This window comes from Gymnogyps californianus, chromosome 1, assembly GCF_018139145.2.
Source record: "Gymnogyps californianus isolate 813 chromosome 1, ASM1813914v2, whole genome shotgun sequence".
In the NCBI taxonomy this organism is placed as follows: Eukaryota; Metazoa; Chordata; class Aves; order Accipitriformes; family Cathartidae; genus Gymnogyps; species Gymnogyps californianus.
The window spans coordinates 90597741-90619048 of record NC_059471.1 but is presented as its reverse complement, the minus strand read 5'-3'; the positions used below and the strand labels follow the sequence as shown (position 1 = coordinate 90619048).

The following is a 21308-nucleotide window of genomic DNA, read 5'->3' as shown; positions in this document are numbered from 1 at the left end:
GAAACTCCTTCCTTAATGTGCAGTCACCTTTTGGTCTGATGCTGTTTTACAGAAGCTATGCAACACTATAATACAACAGGTCTGTGGTCCCATGACATTAATTTTAATTGCTGGTGTATAGAAGAGACCAATATATCTCAGCAATAAATGTCAGATATCTCTGTCACTCAGCAGTGCTGGAGCCAAATGAATGAGATATGCCTGGAGTCTTCCCACCTTGATTTAGACAATGCATGGAGGTGCCCTAGCTCCTTCAGCAGCAAACACACTGGGGTTGCTGAGGGCTTCCTCAAAAGTGTGCCCAGCACCGCTCCCCAGAGGCCTGCCAGTAGGGGAAGATTTTGAGGGGAACCATCACTATTGATGTTTCAGCAAGCCTTGTGCACCTGCAGAAGTACACACATCCCTGTAAATTATGTATGCACCCCCAAGGGCATGCCCTGCCACTTGCAGCCTGCTTCATTTCCAACTCAAGGTGGAGGACTGCGGGGTGAGAAGCACAGGAATGTAGGGGGAGAGCGGGGATTGCCCCAGCTCCCCACCGCACCAACTGGTGACCTGCTAAAGAAACCCCTGACTACCTCAAGGTCCTAGTCCCTTGCTCTCTCTTTTCTGTGTCATCCATTCCACTTCTCCCCCTTCCGCCAACGCATTTATTTTCCAGATACAGGACAAACACACTATCCCAAACACATTCTGGAAGACTAACATGTTTTCTGGCAGTGTCCAGACCAGTCTGCAACATGTGGTCACCCCAAGCCTCAGGTGGGTAGGAGGCTGTTGGCTTAGGTAACTGTCTTCTAAGGTTTGACTAAGTGAATCTCAGCATTATTCCAACATTAAAATATTTTGCATTTTTTGCAGGGTATGAACTGGCCCCCTGAAATGAACACTAGCTTTCCTCAGTGAAAGTGAAACACAGACCTTTCAAACGTTATCCAGCAGGACCAAGGCATTAAATCTGAGAGTGGAACAATGTAATTTTCGTGTCAAGAAACTATCACTTTTTTGCACTTGCTCCAGTTCTCACAGGCTTTTTCACAGGCTTTTAAACAACAAAGTAATATATTCTTGTAGCTTCTTGATATAAGGCTAAGTATTGTAGCTTCACATTCATTTACAGTCAGACTTTCCCATCTGTGTCTGAAAGTGACATTTTCAAATGAACTCTTTCATATTCATCAATAGCTATTTAGTTTTCTGAAAAGTGTCTTTTCCAAACCCAGCACTTCTCAAATTATTTAATCTGTTTCTTAGAACTATGAGAAATCAAATATATGATTAATTCTAAAAATCATAGATAAAAAGCCTCTAGCTAGCCATTAATAATTACACTCTTATTGAAATAGTCTCACCCATACAGTATATTTAGCAAGACAACATCAAAGCCCAAAAAGGTTCTGCCTTTTTTTTTTTTTCATCAGAAATATCTCAGTAAGCAACACTAGTTAGGAAAAACGTGTGGAGTCACTTTGCTTTCTGTTCCCTGGGCTTGTGTTCAAACGAAAAGGTAAAATCATCTAGGATTGTCAAATAGGAAAAGTTTTCTGAGTTGGTATATCAGAAACAATACCTTCAGAACAACAGAGAGTAGCTCTAGAAGGAAATATGTTACATCTCCCTTTTTCTATATAATTGTTTCTGAAAACATGTATATCAGCATCTCAGAATACTACCTGAATAGCATGAATCATTTAAAGTAATATTTTATGAGTATCAAAAAAAAGATGAATTATTCTCTGGCCACTATTAGCCATAAGCTGGCAAGCACCACAAAATGTTCTGCCAATGACTGTCAGAATTAATTTGCAAGCCTTCTGTTTTTTCTGGTGTTGTGCTGCAGAATGTACTGAGTTTTGCTTGCTTTATTTCTTTTTTTTTTCTATGAGATTTAGACAACCATCAGATTTGTTTCCATTTGTTTCTGTGGCTAACATGCTAGAAGATCTATCAATAGGTTACTGTTCTGGCATCAAAGCATAATTCCAATGTAACTTACTGAGGACTGTTTGTTTCTTACAAGTTGCCCTCTGTGTCGATCCACAAAGGAGATGGATTGTTATATTCTGCAAACTGTAGTAACTCATACACTTAACTTTGGAGCCTTAATTACCTGTACAGCAGTAGGAGACCAAAATGACAAAATATACCCACCATCCACTAGGCTAGAAAAAGTGCAACAAAACGGTTTCTTCATGCATCAACTTCTTTCCATTCATCTTTACATATATATTTGCACATTCAGAATAATCAGATGCTATTATGTTAACTTCTCACTGTTTGGTGGATGGTTTTAGACCAGCACAACATTTATAATTACAGAACGTCTTTGGAATTCCATAAGTAATCGCCAAAGCAAAGAAGTCTTGCAAGCAGAATTTAAACCACAAAATCCTACTGAATCCCACAGTAAATATATATAAATATACAGAAAAGGGGAAGTTTAGAAAGAAATAACTATAGACTTTCAGCAAAGGTAAAAACCAGTATCAGTAATATGCAAGAGCTTATTATTCAGTATTAATTACTACCACTTTTTTTTGTGAACAATCTTCTAGATGGTATATGGTACATCTCTGCATGGAAACAAAGTATGTTTAATGCCTTTTCAATGAAATTATTGATGCCAACATACCATCACATTACCATCATACATTAACACATCAAATACCTTTATACAATTTGAATAGAAATTATGTGTTTGCTACTTACCTAACTGGGTCTCCTGAATTGTTAGCTTACTCTCCAAGGGGTGTAAAAGCTTTGGTGGTTTATCTGTTAGTGGTGCTAGAAAAGAAAGAAATTCAAATATATAGTTTTCTGATTATTATTGGGTACAATAAGACTCGATTTTATACCTATTGTTTCAGGAATGCTTCGGTTTTTCTTTTGTTTAAATAATGTTCATGCCTTCAGTAGCTGTAAAGATTTTTGCTTAGACAGTAAATATAGCACCAAAATTTAGAATCTTTCACATGCTAAGGTACTGAAGGCACTTGTGTTAAAAAAGTAATCTCTTTAAACCTTCACAAAAACCATGCACTGACACATTACAATTTTGTATTTTCATAAATATTATCCAGCATTTCATAGTTTGTTATAATATTTAATTACCTTTCTATCAAATATAGTCATTAACAGAGAAATAATATAAACTAAGTTACTGTAAAACATTTTTTAATATTTGATGAAAATTTTATTTAAAAAGATACTACCATCACTGAAACTTTTGAAAGTGGAGTACTAGAAAAAGACTCAGTTTTCAAAATCCAAGGGATGGATACAGTGAAATAATGTCAAGATTCCTAATAAGAAGAATTCCCTCCTCCCTTTTCATCTACCCTGAAATAACATTAGTAGACTTATGCACATTGTGGAATAGGAAGAGTTTTGTAGTGGTCAAAAACCTTCTGAAGGTTGTTGAAGCGTGTTCAAACCATGCAGCTAAATAGTGCAGCTATTCTACTAGATTCATCGTCTGTGTACTTAATTCATAGAAGTGACATTGATTATTACTACTTTTGTTGTTGTTAGCAAGCATGCTCTTTACTGATCTCTGACAGATGAGTGCATGCTATATGCAAAAAAGAACATTAATTTATTTTTTTCTTTAAAATTGATAGTAAATGTTCATGGGAAAGCTCCAACTTTTGTAGTCACCTGGAACATTTTGATATTTTGCTTTTCAACATTAATTCATACTTCAGTCTTCAACACAGATTATGGGCTGTCAGAGATTTAAAGTACATTTGACATTTTGATATAACTTTATAATATTTGTTCCCTCCAACTTGTCAAAATCACTGTTCCCTTTCTTACTGACACACACACATCCACATGTGTATGGGTTTAATCTACTAAACACACTCATCTCCTGTCAGTTGAATTGCAGCAGAGGTTTAGCTGCATTCTCTTTACTATGTTTCCTCTGCTCTTTGATTAAATTATCAATGCCCTTTAAAATCTACAGTATTAATTTCAGCTTTGCAGCAATTACAGAATGGATCCATTATCAACTCATATGTTTCTGATTTACAGAGTTTTTCCTTTATCTAACCAGAGCATAAACCCATCCTATTGGTGTCTGGAATGTTGACCCATCAGATCTAGGACTGAATCAAAATATCTCTTCAAGGATGGGAAAAGAACTGGGTTTGGTCCACAGACCCTCTTTAAGTTCATTCTTCCAACAACAGCTTCTGCTCTATACAGGAAATCATTCTGCACTACAGACTTTGGAGAGAGCCAGAGCTGTGAGAGACTTTTCGGCGATATCTCTGGGTTGTTGCTTTTCTTTACATCGATTTGAATGTTTTTTAGCTCTCTTTGTCTCTCTTTTTTTTTTTTTTTTCCTTGGGGGCTAAAGTGGGTGGAAGGGAAAAGGATTTGAAATATATTTTTTCTTAAACTGCAAAATTAGTCATTCCCATTTCTTAACTTCTCTGTAAAGGCTCATAATTTATCAGTACATTGCCATTTTTTAAACATCATCCACTATGAATTTAAATTTAGTTTTGCAGTTCTGTCATTCTCAACTCAATTACCATTCATCAGATAATGTCTTCTGAGTCACTGTTGTTCTAAATCTGTTTTGAAACTCTTTGAGCAAATAAAGTTCTCTCATTGTAAGTAAAGATATAGTAACTGGTGGAGTTAATCTGAATGTAACAAATAAGTAGATTAGAAAACAGTGTTTTTCTCAGTTTAAGCAAAGATTGACATTACTTTTGTGGTCCTGTACTTCAGGTCTCTAAGAGGCTTCCTAGTTTTGAATGAATAGGCACAGGATGTTAATATATGCAGATAAATCATCCTTCAACAACAGTATGAAGTTATTATAAAATTTGTGCCTAATTTAATTTTCACATAACTTATGAAATTCAATTGATAATTTAACAGAGAAAATGTTACTGAAAATAATAAATTAGACACATAACTGATGTATCAGAATCACAGGAGCACATAGGCTGTAAAGACCCTCTGGACGCCAAGTGGTCCAACCTCCTGTTCAAAGCAGGCCCAATAGAGCCAGTTGTCAGGACCTCATCCAGTCATGTTTTGAACATCTTTGTGGATGGAGATTTCACCACTTCAGGTGTTCCAGCCCCCAACCACCTTGTGGCCCTGCACTAGACTCAATCCAGTACGTCCATGTCTTTTTGTACACCAGGTAGCCCAAAATTTGATGCAGCATTCCAGATGTGCCCTCACAGATGCTAAAGAGATGCGAAGGATCACCTTTGCGTTTGCCTTTGTTGGACTCCATGACTTTCTCCAACTTGTCAAGGTCTCCCTAAACAGCAACCCTGCACTCCACTTTGTCACCCATTCCTCCATTTTGCTGTGAGTGCACTCTGTCCCATCATAGAATCATAGAAGCATAGAATCGTAGAATCATAGAATGGTTTGGGTTGGAAGGGACCTTAAAGATCATCTAGTTCCACCCCCCTGCCATGGGCAGGGATACCTTCCACTAGACCAGGTTGCTTAAAGCCCCATCCATCCTGGCCTTGAACACTCCAGGGAGGGGGCATCCACAACCTCTCTGTGCAACCTGTTCCAGTATCTCACCACCCTCACAGTAAAGAACTTCTTCCTTACATCTAATCTAAATCTACCCTCTTTCAGTTTAAAGCCATTACCCCTTGTCCTATCACTGCATGCCCTTGCAAAAAGCCCCACTGGAGTACATAAAAACTCTACTCAACATTAAAACAAAGATACACCAGAGGTTAACTGTGTTGAATACTTATTTTAAAGTGATAGCTACCAATATTTGTGGCCAGGAAGAATTAACGCTTAAAAAAACGGTGCAACTCTAAGCTCTCTAAATTGGGTCAAATATCAGTATTTCAGTGTTTCATTCCCTATTGATGCCTACCAACCTAACACTATTGTGGGTATGTCTATACTACAAGAAATCACATCTCCCAGGGCCAACTCCTTCACCCATATGGAAAAGTGAAAGCATCCCTGGGTATTCTGCATTCCAGAGTTTTAGGCTGTAGGGAAATACTGAGAATGGGAGTAATATAGGCAAGGAAAATAATTTGAGTAACTTGGTATACTTAAAATATCAGATTTTCAAAGGTGATTTGAAATGTGCCCTCAGTCAATCAACACCTTTAGTGTCTGTTATTTTATCTATTTATTAGCCTGCAAATGTATGTATGTTTTCCTGGCAATTAATCCATGTGGACTGAGGCAGAGGTGGGAATTTCTCCAGCTGCTTCTCTCCCTTTCAGGTTTACACGCTCCACAGATAGCAACATTAATGGACAGCACAGATTTTCTGCAATCCTCGTTTAGTTTAGAAACTCTGAAGTAGACCTATGCGTCTCCTATAAGCTGTTTCATATCCTTCAAACCATGGGGTGTGGCTTCTTAACTGGGTCAACCTACCATGCAACAAGCTATTCAAAATTAATACAATTTTCAGATGGATATATTGAGGCACAGTTATCTACTAAATTGAACAGCAAAACCAGAATTTAATCCTTTCTTCCTAAACTTTTAATAAATAGCAATAATCAAACAAAAATTACAAAACTCACAACTACAGTTGGTCTCTTAAGTTAAATACCTTTTTTTCTTTTTTATGAATAGACGTAGGGAGACAATAATTTTCATGTCCTACAAAAACATCCATGATTTCAAAGCACTTCCTGTTCTGTACTGTATGCAAAGAACCAGAATTCTTTTGAAGGTGTTTAAAAAAATCAAGAGAGGGTTCTCTTCCCACCAGGTAGTAGTTATCAACATGGTTGTCATACAGGAGGAACAGAGTGTTCAGATGCTTATTCTTGCAGGAGGGAATTCTCAAGTCTCTTGGCAAGAATCTTAATTCCTGGATATTATTATCTGCTGATGCATAGGTGCACTTCTCCCTCTGTTTCTCCCCCCTCCCCCCTCCTTTTTCTTTCACTTTCTCTCTTTCTCTATTGCCTTTTTTTTTTTTTTCTTTCCCACTTAAGAGTCAAGAACCTTTTCCTAGACAAAGTTAACCAAAACTCTTATGTTCCTCTCAAAAAAATGACAGGTCAGATTCTTTCAAAGAAAAGCTGTTGGACCATAAATCAAGTTTACAGCACATCTTATGTTTGATTTCTGAACCATCACTGATGAATGGTTTGAAAACAAATATGTGTCAAACTTATTTTTCATTAGAAACAAACTAAAGTTAAAAAGAAAAAAAATCATAAGTAACCAATTCTGAAGCTGTATTAAAAATTAATATTTAACCTCAGAGATACCATTCAGCTGCAGACATATTGATCCTGCTCAAAGAGAAAGTGCCTGAATTCACATTCCATGCCTATCAGATTGGATGTACATTTAAAACATATTGAACAGTTTGTCTTGCGGTAATGAAACTGAGAGCCACCACAATCAGTCACCCAACTGGAAACTAGCCAGAAGATAATACTTTTACATCAGCCACCTACTTCCATACTCCTCTTTCTAAGCTACCGCTTTAGATTTAGATGTTTATGGTCACATGATACATACATTTGCTCTATGCAAAATTCTGTTATTTGAAGACATCAGCCACCTGTTAGAATTTAACACAGCTAATGAAGAAAAGCTTAATCCAAACTGTAAGTCAAAGTATCACTAATCTGGACATCAAAAAATGGAACTGCCTAAAAACCCACAAGCTTTATAATAGAAAAATAATAATTCCAATGATCTATGTTTATGTCTGTTTTACAAAGTGCTCTCAGATTCTTCCTTGCAAATTGTAATGATTACAAAGAGTTTTAGTTTCTTAGAGGCAGACAGAGCTGTGTGGAGTTGTCTGCAACTCAGAAAGCCAGATTATTGGCTGGACACTTCCTGCAAGGACAAAAATTCACAGGAATGGCCGCCTTACCTGGGCAGTCTGAGTTACCTATATTTTAGAACATTTCTTGTTCAACTTTTTTATTGAAGTAAAACTTACTTTCTGAGGACGAAAACCCTTCTGATCTTTCTGAGATTTGAGCTAATACAATGAGATTAAACCTCTTATGTTTATGAACTTAGACCATTTGCAGAAAAAATGACTGACATGTCCCTGGAAGATATTGCAACTATAGCACAGGATTAAATAGGGGAAAGAATTCATTACTATGCTAAGGCAAAATATCCCTACACTTTGAAATCAAAGGAAACCAGAGAGATGGAGTTCTTTTCTTGAAGTCCACAGCATTTCTTTGAATTCACCCTGCAGTTCAGAAAGATCCTCCATCTCTTACCTTGCCTCTAGAAACTAGGAGAATTCCTCATTACAATTTACTTTCCTGCTGATTTTCTGAGCCTGGGGTTTTTTTGTCCTCTCTTCATTCTGCTGTTTTTGGCACAGGCAAACGACCTTGGGGACAAGGTACCTCTGTCAGAGGAAGGATATTAGGTCTGATGATTGACTATAAAGCTAAACCTTCAGGCACTTCTGAGCATAGGGCCTGGCACTGTTGCCTGCTCCTCGTGCCTTCAGAGTTGGCCAGTGCCTGGCTATGAAGTGCGTGTGGTGTGCTTACCCCTCTAACTACTACATCTCAACAGTTAAGAAGCATTGTCAAGCGTGATAATCTTATACCAACAGCAGTGGAGAAGATTTGAAATGAGATTAACACAATAGGTTTGTTTTTTAGATTGCTACTTTCAAGTGTCCACTTCATGAGAAGGCTCTTAAAATAAAGCACTGTCATTGGAAAGCCATTATTTATGAAAAGCTGCCATAGATTGCAATGTTTAGGAATCACAGGTAATTATAAGAATAGGAGGAAAAACTATATCATTTCAGTTGATAACTGCAGTACCTTGGAAAACATTGGTGTATGCTTTTGGGTTTGGTTTCTTTTTTTTTCAATAGTGATGTCTGTAAAAGAAATAATGCAGTAGCAGTAGTCTACAGTAGGTTGCAATAAAATTATGTGCAGCCTCAACTTGCAGTCTTGAAACATTAATATACAGAGTCACTGTCCAGATGAATATTCATATTGAGAACTCTGAGGTTCCTCAGAGCAATTGTGAGCAGAGCAAAACTTAAGTGATGCAATGCAAGGATGTTGGGTTTTTTCTTTATTTCTCCTAACATAGGTATACCCCTATGTATTCAGATATATCACTAGAGAAATCATTGCCTTTTAAAAAATAAATATATCGTAAGATCTTTCATAAAAAGGGAATTCTTTATACCTGCTTGAGACTTCTAACAACCTTAAATCTCATTTCTGTTACAATCAGATTATTTTTCATTCACAAGGGCATCATTTAAAGTCAGGTATGCCATGAATTCCACAGCCCTGTAAGAATATTCTGCCTTACTATGTGAACAAGCTTGGTTATACTCTGAATCAAGCAGTTCAAACTGAGGGCAAATACATATAAGGATACTAAAGATATGTGTGTGAAGCCATAGGCATATGACTGTAAATGAGCTGCCTAACGTGACTTAGTTATCACTATGACTGATTGAAGATCAGCTTTTATCTTCTGAAATGTTGCCATAAATCTTGCATTGAGAGACAAAAAATCTGCCTCTTCTTTCAGTTTATGTCTTTCTGATTGTCTTCTCCTTACCACATATCAAAAAAAAACCCCAACCCTATTGCTTTGGGCATACAATTGAAAATGGTCTTTATTTCTCGTACCTAATCCTTTCTTCTGATGTTTTTCGCAAACTGAAGTTACAATCCTCAATTTTTTTACATAAGAAAGTTTTCCTAAAAGAACTATGTAATGCATTAAATAGAATATTAGCACTTCCTGTGAGAAAGTGCAGAAGCAGATAAAATGGTAACTAATAAAGAGGCCATTATTATGCAAAAGTTTCAATGACGTATCTTGAGAAAAGAAGGGGCATTGCTAAAACAAAATCTTAGAAGATGGCAGGAATATTTCCAAGAAGCCTTTTAAAATGTTTTAAGCTTGTGAGTCCCCTGTGATTAACGATAGGTTGAATACTGGAGGAGAAGAGCAAATGCAGCCAGATGTTGGGGTTTTCATTATCTGCTCATCTCTAATTGAATCTGATGTGACACTTGTGTTACTCCTATGACTTCAGAGAAGAATTATATATTGCTCTTTTTTTTCTGTTAGTTTTCTTGAACACACAGTGACATTTCCCAGTGGTCTCCAAGGAAAAAGTACAAATAATCAAAATGTTGTCATCACAGATGCTAATGCAGTCTTGAAATACAAAAGAACCAAAGAGTATATGTAGTCAAAACTATTGAATGAAATATCAGCTTAACATCTTGACAGTATTGGTCTCTTTGCATGGCAGATTTAGAATTTATATTTTGATCTTACAAAAAGGAAAGGAGGGAATAAAGCAAGGCTTTGATCCTAAAAGACTTTTTATTGTAGGGACAGGATTGCCCCTCCCCCACAAAAAAAGAAGAGACACAAAATATTAAAAGACAAATAAAAATATTAAATGATTTAGAATATTTTTTTTTCTCTCCTGTATAAAGTTCCTCTGCATTACACCATTGTTTCTGTACAAAACTAATCCCTAAAGCAAGATAATGGAAATGAGATTTTCTATGTAGGTCTGCAAAAAGGATGTCATGCTAAAGCCTGGTCTGTCTGCATGGTTTGTTAAATTTGTCCCTCCACTTCCATCTAAGAGACATCAGATCATCTGAAAAAAAACTGAGAAATGGTGGACAAGATGGTTGTTGCTGTTGTTGCTATGAACAAGCATAGGACTTATTATCTGTGTGTTTAAAATAAAAGCTCTTGTTAGCAAAAGAATTAAACCACACATCCAGGAGCACTTCCACCAGGAGATTCTCTGAGGTTTCAGCTTAACGGTGAAGCTCATTAGCATTTCATTCAGCAGGAGTTTTGTCTGTTTTGCCATGTTTATATTAGTGGTTTATGAGTCCTCTAGACCAAAACAGCCATCTCTCTTCCTGCCAGAGTGCCATAAGTGGATGCTTTGCGTAACCATTTTTATGCTTTTGGAGGAGGGCGCCCACACCTGTTGCTTGTCACATGTAACAGGGCACTCTTATAAAACACGTCAATGGGATCTGGCATTTTGTGCTGTCTCTAACTCTTCCTTCTGCCCTTATAATGACAATGACTAGCAGACAAAATAAGCTGACCACCAAAGACGACCACTACAATTCGCATGTTGTAGTACTCATGCACTATGCTCCTTGTTTGAGTTCAGCTTATTCTCCAATTTTATCTACACGGAGCTTTCCCTAGAACATCCTTGTCTTTACCACTGTGTGAGAAGAAGATTAAGCAAATCCAGTTCACCTCAGTTAAACTGTATATGCTGCAGTTTCAGCTATTGTTTCTATTCCAAGACAAATGAAAAGTTTTGGGAGTTTGTTTCCTAGCACTTTTTAAGTCTGGAAGCCCATACTAATGATTTTTGGAAAGATCTATATGGACGATGACCCTTACTGTAACTACTTGTAGACATATTTATTTGCAGTCAGAACCCATAAAAGTATTTTTTTGCTCCTATATCTATGTGTTAGGTTATGCCTTTGTTTAGAAGAGTCTTCAGTGGTGTGTTGTATAAATCTTATATAAGGCTTATGAAACAAATAGAAACATATGCAGTATTCTTAACAACTGGGCTACCTGAATATATTACATATTCATGAAGCAAAACAGAGAGTTATATAAATCATGAAGTTTAGGCAAACAAGTAAGAAAAGCCAGACTCACACATTTCACATCAAGCAAGCATTCTGCAACACACACTATTAAAAATTCTTTGCATATCATCATAGATTCCCTTCTCACATTGTTCCCTTAATCTATTCTCTTTCCTTTTTTCTCTAGGTTAAAATATAGAAAATTGGGGGGGGAGTATCATAAGGTTATGTTCTCTGTGACTAGACCAAACATACGTTTTCTTAACAATTACTCTAGTATTCTTACTGGATGACCCCCAGAAAACCTCATTTATATTGTCCGATTAACTAGGGATACCTACATTTTCTTGTTCAGCCTCACGTTCACGCTTGCCAGTCGAATTTTAGTATTCACTATTATTTCTTTTCCTCAATCTTTTCACAATCATTAAAATTTTCCCCTGAAATTTATCTTTAGTTTCCATTTTTGGCCTATTATTTTGTATACCCTGTCTCAGATTTAGATTTCAAACCCAAGTAACTGGAGTGTATTTTCCCTCACTTAAAGTCATTTATTGTAGGACATTGACTTTAGGAACTGAATAGTAATATGTGTGAATCTGTTCCTGCCTTGCTTTTATTATTGTCTCCTTTTTTGAGAGTTAGGGCAGATAGTTCTTGGAAACACTGTAGCTCATGACCTTTGAACACAAATTCTAGATACTCTATGCTTGTTTTTCATAATTAGATCTTTCTGCTGATAATGCTGACATTTCAGAATAAGATTTCTCAGTCTCTGAGGAGGCCTTGTAAAGGGAATAGGACCCTATGCACCCTGACCGCTTCAACTCTTCCAAAGAGCTGACATTTAAAGGCCTTGCAATTAAAGTTTTTACATATTGCATAGAGTTTCCTCTTTCAGGATTTGTCATCAGCCTTTTAATTCTGTTGCTCTATTTCAAAATCATCTAACTTAAAAGGCAACCTGCTCTTGTTCTCTGTTCTAGTTCTGTCGTAGACCTGTATACTTCTTTCATTTGCTCTCCAAGTCATTTCAGTGATTTAGTCTTCTGAATCTGTCTTTGCTCTGCTAGAAATTTGCACATATTATTATTTCTTGTGGCCCAAAAATTAAGTGAGAAAAATCCATAATTTCTACTTTCATGAACAGTGTGAGGGCTTTTTTTGCTTTCTGTACTTCTTTTTGAGTGCACATCATTAACTTTTCTGTCCTCTCAGGCAGCTATTTTTTATTTGCTCCATTCAAGCGGGCTTTTTTGCTTTTAAGTTGAGAGATTTTGGACTGTAAAAAAGCAAATGTCACTCCCATCTTCAAGAATGGCAAGAAGGAGGATCTTGGGAATATAGGCTGGCCAGCCTCACCTTGACCCCTAGGAAGGTGATGGAACAAATAGTCCTGGAAACCTTTTCCAAACACATGAAGGACAAGATGATGCTTGGGAGTAGTCAGCATGGATTTACAAGGTGGAAATTGTGCTTAACCAACCTGATTGATAGCCTTCAGTGATGAGATGACTGGCTCAGTGGACCTGAGGACAGCAGTTGATGCTGTTTACCTTGACTTTAGCAAGGCTTTTGACAGTGTCTCTCGTAACATGCTCACTGACAAACTGATGAAGTATGGACTAAGTACGTGGACAGTGAGATGGGTGGAAAACTGGGTGAACTGCTGGACTCAGAGGGTTGCAACCAGCAGCACAAAGTCTAGCTGGAGGCCTGTACCAGCAGTGTACCCCAAGGATCAGTGCTGGGGCCAACTTCTTCATTAGTGACCTGGATGACACAACACAAAACTGCGAAGAGTGGCTGATGAACCAGATGGGTGTGCTGCCACTCAGAGTGACCTTGACAGGCTGGAGAAATAGTCTGACAGGAGCCTCATGAAGTTCAACAAGGGGAAATGCCAAATCCTGTCCCTGGGGAGGAATAACCCCAGGCTCCAGTACAGGCTGGGAGCCAACCAGCTGAAAATCAGATCGGCAGAGAAGGACCTTGGGCTCGCAGAGAACAAGTTAGACATGAGCCAGCAATGTGCTTTTGCAGCAAGGAAGGCCAACAGCACCCTGGGCTGCATTAGGCAGAGCATGGCCAGCAGGTTGAGGGAGGTGATCCTTCCCCTTTACTCAGCTGTGATAAGATAGGTCTGGAGTGCTGGGTCCAGTGCTGGGCTCTCCAATACAAGAGAGATGTTTACATACTGGGATAAGGACAGTGAAGGACCACAACGATGACTAAGGGATTGGAGCATTTCATACAAGGAGAGGCTGAGGGAGCTGGGAGTGCTCAGCCTGGAGAAGGGAAGGCTCAGGGGGGTCTTGTCCATGTGTAAAAAAAATTGATGGGGGAAGTAAAGACAACAGAGCCAGACTCTTCTCAGCGGTGCTAAGGGACAGGACAAGAGGCAATGGCACAAACTGAAACACAGGAAATTCCACTTAAACATAAGAAAAAAAATTTTCACTATGAGAGTGGTCACACATAGCAACAGGTTGCCCGGAGATGTTGTAGAGTCTCCATCCTTGGAGATATTCAAAACCCAATTGGACATGACGCTCAGCAACCTGCCCTTGCTGACCTTGCTCTGAGCAGGGGATTGGACCAAAAAATCTCCAGCAGGTCTCCACCTGCTTTTTTGTTTTTAGCAAACATTGCACTTACAATCAGGTTTAGAAAATCTGGAGAATTCCCAGGGTGTCCCGAGTAGTTAGTGTCTATGCAGCAGATGGGATGGGGGTGGAGTTGGGGGACATGCCTTGGAAATTACACTGTACAACTCTGCAGTTTATCATACAGATGTTCTGCCTGGTTCTATACTGTGTGTACAGACCCTTCCATTGTAACAGCAGACATCCTGGCACAGTGGACTTCATGTTTGCATTATCTTTATACAAATCTTGTCTGAAGTCTAAGCCCTGAAGTTTTAGTTTCCATAGCTTTTCTGTTTTGTAACATGGTAGGAAATCAAGGTCTACCATAGGACATTAAAACCAAAAAAGTTACACAGTCCATGTAAGCAGAGGGAGGGGAACATGCCTGAGAACAATAATATCTGGCACTTATTGTTCATTTGATGTACCAAGCTTTAAATAAAACTTGCTATACAAACCCAGTATGGCAGATGTTATGTTAGCACATATCATACGGTTACTTGGCAACAAATAGAGATTAGAGATCATAAACATTTGGTCTGCAGAAATGTTACCAGAGCTAGTGGTTACACAACCATAATTTAATGCTTGGTGCATAAAAAAACCACCATGTTGTAAAAAATGTGTATGTACTCATATACTAAAATGTCTGTAAAGCAAGCTCCAAAACCAGAAAATCTTGTTGAAAATAATACTCCTATTACATAATTTAAAAAAAAAAACAACAGCCACCCACCCACCCCTAATTACAAGCAAGTTGATAAAAAACACGATTGCTGACAAACAATGTAGATCACATTGGATTGTTTCTTCTTCAGATAGTGTAATTGGGAAACGATGACAGACTTCTGTCTCTTTAGTTGGCTTATTTTTAAAGCAATCTTCTCTCTCTTTCCTTTGGAAATAGAAAACAGTGGTTGGACAAAGTTCATTTTATGAATTAAGAAAATTAATGCCTATTAAAGCATCTGCACATCAGTTTTCTTTGGCCAGAAACATATATGTTTTCTTTGGCTAGAAATCTATGCCATCCTATTTCTTTGCAGAATCTCTACCATCATAAATTCATAATAAGTCTCTTGATTGTTATTACTCAGTTCTCTTCATAATCGAATATCTTAGGTCAGAGGAAGTGGAATTGGAAGGCTTTTTGTTAGTTTCCCCCAAGCTTGTTATTTCTTCTGAACATAAGGAGGAATTTGTAATGGAATGTACAGATTGTTTACACAGAAAAGTAAGGGTTATTCAGGAATTTTCTAACTCTGAAATTTTCAGTGGAAATGTCTACTTTTCTTGACAGAAATATCTAAAAAAACCCCAAAACACATTGTTTTGGGGTTTCTGGGGTTAAAATAGAAGTGTTAATTTTGGATACAACATTTAGAATAAGGTTTCCTTAATATTACTCTTTGTCTGCCTAGGTTTCTGCTTCTTGATTCTTGTGGTACAAGCACTTTATATTTCACAATATTTTCATTTGAATCAAGGCCAAAGTTAAAAGACCATAAATACTACAAACTCAAATTTCAACTGAGGGACTAGCTATCTATGTTAGAATTTCCTAATCTATCTTGGAGTTGTCTACAAAGCACTATTCAGTGTCATACAGAGCTGTATGAGCCCCATTAGAAAGAATATATTAGGACACCACTGTGTCTGGGCTAAAATACTCTATTTCAGAAGTTCAGTATTCTGTGCTGGTGAGTGAGGGAAGAATGTCCTGCTAACAAATCTGTGCTGCTTCTAGCATCTGAGCTAACTAAGTGCCACTGCACAATACTTCACTATAATATATCATTAGTGTTTTAGGAGCCTTAATCCAGTTTTCAAAAATGGTATGGGTACTTAGGAGCCTAAGTGTCATGCCAGTTCTCAAAAACTCATGACTTGATATGAATCCCATTTGTTTAATTCCTATGCTTTTGTAAATCCCACTTGGTACCATAATCCTTTTGTAAACCTAGGAGTAGGAATCTAAAACCCTGGAAAGCAAGTGAGTTGCCTGAAAACTTTCTTTGGCTGAAAACTCAATTTTCCAGCAAATTAGACTCTTTCCCAATGGATAAGAAATCTGTAATGTAGAGTCTGTGTAGAAAGTATCAGCATAACTCATTTTGCATACAAATACTCTTTGTTTCTGTTTTATATGGCTGACTTTCTTTGCATGTTCAAAGAAGTGCATAACCTGCCATGCTGGAAAAATGAGAAAGATAGTTGTCACTTCAGCCACAAGATAATAAAACCAAACCTATTTAGAACCTAAAAATGTAGAGCTGTAGCAACCTCATAACAATTGAAGTTGTTTTTACTGGGAAATAAAGAAAGAAAAAGATTGAATCAGAAATAGTGCAGCTTTTACAGATGCCAAATAAAATTATAGAGACAATAGGAAAGTTTGTTATCTTGAGAAAATCTTCATTCTTATATTGATTGGAAGATTGTTCCTTGGAAATATTTCATCCTTGTGGCTTCTGTGTTCAGTTTTGATAGCAAGGGACAAATTTTCATCCCACAAACAGCTGTGAGAAGTAGCTATTACATTACATGGCTTCGGCTCCTTTAAGCAGAGAAAGAAGGCAAATAAAAGTTTTTATCCAGCGGTAGTACCCATATCTTTGCTATGTAGTGCCCTGGCTAGGAGCGGTCTGCCCAAAAGACTGGCATCTCTGTTTAATACTCTTAAATTCTCAGTAATCAAACATGCTCTATGTTACTATTAATATTTAGGCAGTAAACATTAGGACACAATGACTCCCCAGACAGGACAGCAAGCTACTATATTGGAGGAACAGAAGAGGATCTTCTGAGTCAAATGAACAACAGATGATACCTTCTGCTCCTACATTACTTTCCAAGACAAAGTAAAATAAACTCAGAAAGAAGCAATGCAGCCAACAAAATAAAAAAGACTAGCCTCTCCACTTTTTCTTATACTTCAAATAAAAACAGGTATACGCTAAGCATGATTTTATGGATGTTTTATATTCATAGTAATTATATTAGTAACTTCCACATATTAACAAGAGTGAGGGATGAGAAACAAGCATTTTGAAGGTGTATATTTTAATTACTAAAATATGCAGACAGACACCTAGATGGATTTTCGAAGTCTCTGGATATCACATTCCCACTGTACCCCACAGGTACTGGGTATTTAGGAAAACTAGGCACTCTGTATCATGTACAAAGGGTCAGAATATGTGTTAAAAGCATAAAGACTGTTCTAACATTTTCTTTCTGACTCAGTTATATCTCAGTTATGTATAGTCACAATATTTGTTGTTTTCTTCCACGTAACTTCTCCCACATAAGATCCAGAAATTATTGCCTCCCTCAGAAGTTTAATTTACCCGTAACACTTGTTGGTGCCACACGTGGAAGTTTTCTCCTGTATTGTGTCGTACTACCATCCAGCTAAGATGGCATAGTTTTTACTATTACAAGTGGGTTTCAATTGGACTTCAAAAGCTATCACAGGCCCTTTTCATGACTGATTCATAATATATAACCCTGGGAAGAAACACTGAAAGTATCAGATAAGTGCCAAAAGTCAATAATGACAGTATTCTTCAAATCAACTAAAAAAGAACAAGGTAATTACTATTACATTTTTTTAGCAGTTTGAGAAAAAACATGCTTATGGTGTTCCTCTCTGCTTCCTTCCCCTCTGCTCAGCTTCCCTGTTTGTCTAATACAAACCCAGTTAAAGCCTCATTATAGTTGTTCAGAGCTGATCGCTGGGGAACACACAATAGAAGGCGATATAACAAGGAATGGTACTGCAGCTAGGGTGGTGGCAAGCTTAATAGGCTGTAGTGCACTAACTCAAATTAGTAATTGAGTGGACTAATCACAAATTGCAAATGTAGAGACTGCCACAATGGAAGCTCAAAAGAAAGTAAAAAAGCACTCCAGAAAAAGAAAACTTGAGGGTACTTTCTGTGTTAGGATTATGTATCATTTTCAAGCATACTCAGTGACGGAGAGGAAGAGAATGAGGAAGGAAAACAAATCACTCCCAAATTCACTTTGCATAAGGAACAGGGGAGTAAAGCATGGCAACATCACACATTTCTACTGAAATTAGCTGCTTCATGTATAAATGCAAAGTTTCAAATTCTTGCAGCACTTGAAGCTTTCTCCCCTATCATTACTTTGCTGCTTATTTTGATAGAACAGAATTTATCAAGTGTTTGTGGGGTCCCAAACCAATTCCATGTGTATATATTTATCCTTCATGCATATTACAAAAATATTTATCAGTATGCTACAAGTTAAGCATTGTTCAGCCAGACTCACTTCTGATAAATTTGGAATGAATATATTTTATTTATGACAGCAACAGAAAAACAAGTAAGGAAACAAATAATGAAAATGGTATGAATCCAGATATATTATTCTGTGTTTCTGTTCTAGGAGTACAACTAGCTTTAAAGTACAAGGTGGATTGAAGCTATCAGAAATCAATAAGCAAGAAATTGGAAAAATTTGTGGTGTGGAAGAACCCTGGAGCCGTGCCATAGTAATTTTCCTGGGGAAAACCTTACGCTAGGAGCAATGTGGAAGGCAAAAGAAGTCACAGTGAATGTGTGTCACCTGATGTATGCACATCTTTTCTGCTCCTCCCTCCTTCTTTTTTAAAGGGAAAGGGGAGAAAGGAAGAGATTTAGCTTTAATACGTACTTCAAACCAAACCCAACTGTACACACCCGAGAACAAAAAATGCAGTGCAAGGAAAAGCAAAAAAAATTATGAGTATATAGCAAATCATGCTAGAAAATTATCATGTGCAATGTTGGGCAGATTTCAAAAAATATTTCACAAATATTGTAAAGATATTAAAAGCAGGCTGCAATAAATCTTTTTGAACAGAAAGTGTTGCTGAAAGATTTGTAATTTTTGCAAGTATTTGGTGCCTCATTCATATGTTAATCAGAATGCCTCATCAATATGTGGATATTTCAAAGAGAGTTTCTAAGAGTGTACTCATTGTGTGAAATAGCAGAATCACAGAATGGTTGAGGTTGGAAAGGACCTCAACCTAGAGATCATCTAGTCCAAACCCCCTGCTCAAAGCAGGGTAAAATAACCAACTCATGTTCAAGGAACCTTAAAGGAATAATCTTTGTCGTATTAATAAATTTTTATCTTCCTAATCATCTTGCTGTATTTTCTATAATAAAGATGTTTTGGATGAAGAAGGGAGACCATTTTGTTCCCGTCTACCTCTGCTTTGCCCATGACAGAACACCCTCACACTCGAGTTCTGACACAAGAACTCACATGAGAATGAGACTCTTTCAAACTTTTCTAAAACAGGTTTTTGACTACTAAACTTTTTACAAAGAAAATAAGGGCCAATTTCTCCGCCAAGTGTTGTCATTTTTTGAAAAAACAGACTTACTAAAAGCTGTTTGTAAGTGATAGCCAAGTTATTAATAGCTGAGCATTGGCAGCAGACTTAGGAACTTCTAAAATATGTTTTTAATCTCAAGAATTACTTCATACAATAGACTTTCTTAATTTTATGAATCAACATCAGAAAAAGATATTTTGAAGTTAAGAACAATCAGATATTCTGAGATCATTTGCACATGTTAGCATTTTTGTTATTGTAAATGCGCCTTAAGATGTACTTACTAAAATGGATTTACCTCATTAATAGGCATTTCCACTTTTGTATACTTCTGTATAAACTGTTGTCTTTACAGTCTGCAGATATGTTTTAGCTTCTCCATTCCCCATCCTCCCCAGATATTTAAGTAGCTATAATGTGCATTTTTCTGATGTTTTGGAAATACACAAATGGAAAAAGATGGGAGTTGAACACAGAAAAGATAGACAGATGTCTATGTGCTAATTGTAAAATAAATTAAAAAATGTTAAAATAAATAAAAGATGGTCAGATAGGGTTAACTACAATACCACATTTCTGTAATCCTAGGATGGCTAAAAGTTGGAATAATTAGTAGACAAATCCTACTGACCTCTAATGAAAGTAGGAGATTCAAGGAAATAAAATAGATTGTCTAATAGCTTCTGTCTATTAGCAGAAAGAACAGTTGTTTCTAAGTGAAAATTAAAATGTGCAAAATCCCCTTCGTCCTTCTATCTGCTGAGAATTATTTGCTTATAGAAGTATTAAACTACTCTGTCATAAGGTAACAACTCCTTAAATATATTCATTTTTCTTAAAGATTTTCCTGCTGCTCAGCACTTTTGTCTGTATTTTATATTCAACCTCATAAATATTCATAGCAGTCCACACTGAACTCCTCAGCAGAAATCATTTCCACAGATTTTTAAAGTGGATCTGTAAGCAGGATCCACAGCCTCACCTGTGGCTCTTTAGACAGACCTAGAGGACTTTGTACTAAAATCATGAGCAGTGCTTACAACTTCCCTACTGATTTACAGAGAGCAAGCTCTGCCTCTGGGCCAGTTGGTCCAGTCTGAGACCATTCTCACAATGCGTCAGCTGGTGCAAACCCAGTGGTCTGGTCTTCTTCGGTATTGTCTGTAGGTAACAGGTCCACTGAGCAAACTAACTCGTCAGCTGGAGCTCCTCTTAAGTAAGTTGGTTGTTTCACTAGCAATGGAAGTCCAAGGTCCCAGAACAAAACAATAAAGGAAATAAATGTCAAGAGATATAGATGCACACTCAAAACATTTTCCTAGCTATCCTGCAGGGGCGACAGTTGAGGGGATGGATGGAGGAGGAGAAAAGTCTTAAAACCACGTCAGTGACATCAGAAGTGATTGCCTGAAGTTAGCCTCATTATTTCTTTTCTGCTAGGCATCATTGGCTTAGGCATTTTGAAAAAAAACCCTACATAATAAATGAAAACCAACTGCTGAGTTGAAATTTGGTGTGAAGAAGAATCATCAAGAGATCCACATTTCCAAAAACTGCGAACAATACTGGGTGCAAAACTTAAAAAAAAAAAAAAAAAAAAAAAAAAAGTTCCCAGTTTGGACTCACAGGGAGAATATGGGAAATACTTTATAGGTCTTATCTACAAATTTCTGGATCTTTTTCTTCAAGCAATTA

General features: G+C 37.2%; 1 protein-coding gene across 1 annotated transcript in view; it reads right to left on the bottom strand.

Annotated features, from left to right (window-relative positions):
- IL1RAPL1 (interleukin 1 receptor accessory protein like 1) overlaps positions 1-21308 on the bottom strand; it is a 695569-nt gene that overhangs the window by 171487 nt on the left and 502774 nt on the right. The window contains exon 5 of the mRNA XM_050908607.1: positions 2713-2787. Coding sequence (XP_050764564.1) covers positions 2713-2787 — 75 coding nt within the window. The remainder of the gene's footprint in view (positions 1-2712; positions 2788-21308) is intronic.